Source organism: Echinops telfairi, unplaced genomic scaffold (genome assembly GCF_000313985.2).
Source record: "Echinops telfairi isolate 266 unplaced genomic scaffold, ASM31398v2 ScPeMD7_25;HRSCAF=90, whole genome shotgun sequence".
NCBI lineage: Eukaryota > Metazoa > Chordata > Mammalia > Afrosoricida > Tenrecidae > Echinops > Echinops telfairi.
Genome location: NW_022103922.1, coordinates 33848317 through 33853273, shown reverse-complemented (window position 1 = coordinate 33853273; position 4957 = coordinate 33848317). Strand labels below are relative to the sequence as shown.

At 46.4% G+C, this 4957-nt stretch overlaps 1 protein-coding gene across 1 annotated transcript; it reads right to left on the bottom strand.

Moving 5' to 3' along the window:
* Positions 1 to 4340: 4340 nt before the first annotated feature.
* On the bottom strand, positions 4341 to 4955 carry LOC101655163 (olfactory receptor 13C7-like; the record flags this gene model as incomplete). Its single annotated transcript, XM_004712464.1, has 1 exon — positions 4341 to 4955. A coding segment is annotated over one exon (615 nt), but the record flags the coding sequence as incomplete, so codon positions are not given.
* Positions 4956 to 4957: the final 2 nt, after the last annotated feature.

Here is a 4957-nt window from a genome sequence, read left to right as displayed (position 1 = left end):
TTCTCCCTCCGGGCAGTTGGGTTCAAACTGCTGACCTTGGGCTTAGCAAATCCAAGTGTAACCCACTATGGCACCAGGACTCCTGTAGGGCCTGGGAATGGCAAACAACTGCTTCCGCGCTACGGCACAGGGACCCGTAGTGAACAACCAAGGCCATACTCCCAATCATGGGCAAGATACAAGATACAGTGGACAAGATACACGAGTCTCTGGAAAATGTCTCTGGCTGGGCAGTTACTTCCAAACAGGAACTTCCAGAAGGAGTGTACCATTTTGATGGCTGACTGGTTGTCCCTCTTATATCCTCTTTTGACTGAATGAATAAAACTTAATCTCAGTCAGTTCAGTTCTTGATCTAGTCAGGTTCTCTCCCTAACGACCAAAGTATTGAGAGAACTATGTAGCACTCGTGTCACCAGTTGGGACTTAGAAACAGGTCCTTGGTTGTCATTAGCGGTCCCTCTGCGGACCTGCATTCTCAGCTGGTGTCCAAATGCAGAGCTAAGACCGGTCAGCTCCCATCAAGTCCACTCTGACTCCCAGTGGCCAGCGTCAGGGCTCCCGACGCTGGGAATCTGTGTGGGTGCAGACGCTGTTGTGAGGTGCCATTGAGTCGGTTCCAACCCATAGGGACCTTTGGATCAACAGGACAAAACACCGGGTGGCCCTGTGTCATCGTCAAAATTGTTCCTAGGCATGGAAGTGCATGGTGTGTGACTATGCCATCAAGGAAACGACAAACAAAAGAAAACAAGCTTGACCTATGGTTGCCGTGGGGGAAGGAGGAAGAGGTTCTGCTTAGGGGACATTGCGGTCATTTTAATGGTGGTGGAACAATTTGGAGTAGGATATCCATAATGGTTGTACAACCCAAAGAGTATAATCAATGGTACTGAATTATATATGTAGGGGTTGTTGAAATTCCACCACCAACATGAATAAACTTGGACGTTCATTTTCCCCCTAGAGTCTCCAGGGGAGAACCTGAGAACTCAGTCCAGAAGACACCGTGTTTGAATTCAGTGATCTGATATTCTGGACAAAGAACCCACGAGAGGAGTACCATACACTCATAATAAATGAGTGTTGGCTCAAACTGCGAAACTATTGACTGCAATAGAAAAACAATACAGTAACTTTGTAGGAGATGTTCGACCAATGGGACAGAGAGTTGGGGATCAACAGTCCAGTCTTAAAGAAGTGCAAGTAGAGAAGGAGAGCAGCTAACGCTTCGACAATATGGGTTAATGGAATTCGTTAGGGTAGTAGAATTGATTCTGTTAACAACCAGGTAAGCCCTGAAGTTGGATAAGCCAACTGAAATTCAGGCTATGCAATATGAGCCAGAAAGCTTTTATGGATTGAATCATGTCTTCCAAAAATATGTGTGATAGATCCTAACCCCTATGCCTGTGGTTACAATCCCATTTGGGAATGGGTTGTCTGTGTTATGCTAATAACACAGCAGTGTTCTCAACTGGCATCCACTCAATTCTGACTCAGTGACCCTCTAGGCAGGCTGGGACTGCCTCTGGATTTCTAAGGCTGTAACTCTTTACAGGAGTAGAAAACCTTGTCTTTCTCCCGAGGAGCAGCTTGTGGTTTAGAATCTGTTGACCTTGTGGTTAGCAACCATAGCCACTAAGCCAGCTGAGTCAATCTCTTTTATGATATTTTATAAAAAGGCTAAATAATTGAGCCGAGAGAGAGAGAGAGAGGAGAGAGAGAGAGAGAGAGAGAGAGAGAGAGAGAGAGAGAAAGGATAAGACACATGTAAAGACACATAACACTCTCCAAGGAGCCAGGAAGCCGAAGCAAGGACTTTCTCTAGAGGGGGCCAAGAGAAAAAAGCCTTCTTCTAGAGCCAGCACGCTGGGTTGGGACGTCTTACTTCCCACCCAGGAGAAAGTAAATTTGTTTTTCAAAGTCATTAACTTGTGTTATGTCTGTTACGGCGGCACTAGAAATCTAAAACAGTCTCTACGAATGCTTTAAAAGAAATCCTCGTCTTAGGCACCCAGAGGGCAGATTGTGCTAAATAGAAGAATTAAAAAAAATAATTTAATTGTCAAAATTAAATTGTCAAAGGAGACTGAATCTGTAGCCTCGACAACTTTCCAAAGATGAAGGTTCTGGTAGGTGAAAAGTGGAAGCTTGAGTCCTGGCAGTAAGGGTGTTTGAATGCAGGCACCTAAGATCGATGGACCTTAGGTTCTCACTTGAACCCTCCGGGCAGAAGCAGCTCCTCCCTTTGCCTGGAGATCAGACAAAGTTCTCAGCTAAGGCAGGTGTTATGCTCACCGCAGCCTCCTCTCGTATCCCTGCTCATTCAAGCTCCTGAGAGGAAAAAGCAAATCACTTAGTCACCAACAGAATTTTACGATCCAGTTAGTATGTACCAGAAGCAACGTGGGAACTCTGGATGGCAGTGGATCTTGAGAGTGTTGGGCGGGAAGGATCCAAGACCAGAAGGGGAGAGTTTCTTGGTATGGAGCCACGTCTCTGATTTAGGGTGAAAGGATTGCCAAGGCTAATCATTGCTGTCATGGGTTCATGAAGCCGGGACCCAACAACGATCCAGAGTAAATGAGTGAAGGGGCTGGAAGTGAATTTGCCGAGTATGGAGGAAGAGATCAGAAGGTCCAGGGAGTGTGGAAATGCTGGCATGAACTACCACCCAACTGTGCTACCTGGGAAGGCTCAGAAACCACCCTCTTCACTAAGTAATGTATCAGTGTGTGTGTGTGTGGGGGGATCTACATCTTTGAGAAGCTCTGTGGGGAGCATTAAGCAGCCATTCCAATCCCAGGTGACTGCCAATACCTATCCTTTGCCTGCCTTTAAGAATTTCTCCTTCCTTCTTGCCCTCACAGGAAATGAGGAGGCTTTCTACTCCTGGAAAGAGTGGCTGTCTCGGAAACACACAGGGGCCATCCCACCCTGACCCAGAGGGTCGCTCTGAGTCAGTGGACTCCGTGACAGAGTTGGTTTGGTTTTCTTGTTCTCATGGGCACTCTTCTCGTCCTTTCTCCATCAGGGAACCGAATGTATCTCCTTAGTGGGCTTAGACTTTTACAAAGGTGAAAGAGCTGATGAATTCCAGTTGTTTAAATTCTTTGCATCATTCCCCGTCCCGCTCCCCGCCCCGGCCCCATAGACCCTATTGAACTACCACCAACAAAAACCTATGAGAGGCAAAGGCTTGGGTCTGATTTAACATGGGCTGTGGAAGGAAGAGTGGGGGAAAGAACATATATGTTCACAGACTAATCATATACTGTCATTGCCTAATAGTGGTTAAAGAACCAAAGTTTAGCAATAGCTAATTTTACAAATATAAATTAAATAGGATTTAAAATGGTTGCTTCTTGGCCTTTTGGCTAAGATCAAGTGTAGGATTTAAAATGATCCTTACAATAGAGTCACTTTTCATCATAATTCAGTATGATCCTTGAGCAGAAGAGGAAGTCACGAGCTTTGGGGCAGGATTCCGGGAGCTGCCCGGAATCCGCAGCTGATCTGACCTCTGCCGCACGGCTGAGAGGAGCGGTCATGGCCGGCCTAGCATTAGTTGTGGGATTGAGCACTGTTTTTCCATTTGCTTCCCGACTCAAGCCTTTTAGGGTTTCAGCATGATGTGGGCATACCCATGGGAGTGTGTGCTGAATGTAACTCTGATGCATCCTGTCCATTGCACGGGAAAAAGTTTGGGCGTCACTAGCACCTACTCACGATAAACTCTACTATGACTGCAGTGGGAGTGGGGGTGGGGGTGGGGGTGGCATGTTTGCTTCTGAGCCTCCCTACAGTGACAAGAAAAAGAATGTGGTCAATGGCATCTTCATTGTTTTCATCAAATCAAATCAAAGTAGCCACTACCTTATCCTATTTCTAGAGCTAAGCCATACCATGATGGTGAGGCACATTACTGTATGTTAGAGGGCTAAGACTTTCCAGTTGACCCCCACATTGGATAAAATAGAGCTGTTTGGAATGAGACCAATGAAGAGTAGAGTAAGGAGAAGTTCTATACAGAATAAAATGGTGTATCTCACAATCCCTGTATAACTGTACTTTTGTGTTTATTTATTTGTCGCTGTTGCTCATGATGAACATTCAAATCTGCTATCAGAGGATTTAATATTTGGGTAGAAAACTGGCATTAAGAAATAAGACAGAAAAGTATATGTGAAGCAAGCCTACTAATGAGCAATGTCAAAAATAAAGAGGAGCTTTTCTCTGTCACATTATCCACTTTTCCGGGTTACCATGTTCTCATCCAACACCAAGGGTTTGAAGGTCATGTGCTCCAGCGATTTGGGAATATTGGTGACAATGACTCAGTCAAACTCTTTTTGAGCCACTAAGTTCTTTACAGCAGCCTTCACGTCCTTGTTCCGCAGGCTGTAGATGATGGGGTTGAGCATGGGGGTCACCACCCCGTAGAAGAGGGAGATGAGTTTGTCTGAAAGATCCTGTTTGTCAGCCCCCAGTGGATCCTTAGACTTGGGTTTTCCATACATGAAGAGGATGGTCCCATAGAAGACAACCACCACCGTGAGGTGGGCCGAGCAGGTGGAGAAGGCCTTTCTCCTTCCCTCTGCTGAGGGGATCCTCAGGATGGTGGTGAGGATGAACACATAGGAGACAAAAATGAACAGCACTGGGATTGCAAGGAAGATCATGTTGGCCACCACCATGCTGATCACATTCATGGAGATGTCAGCACAAGCCAACTTCAGGACAGCCAGGATCTCACAGGTGAAGTGGTTGATGACATTGTCCCCACAGAAAGGCAGCCCTATTGCCTGAGACGTCTGTACGATGGAGTTCATGATACCAGCTGCCCAGGAGCCGGCAGCCATGGGCACATAGGCAGCCTTGCTCATAACCACAGGGTACCTAAGGGGGTTGCAGATGGCCACGTAGCGATCAAACGCCATCATGCTCAGAAGCA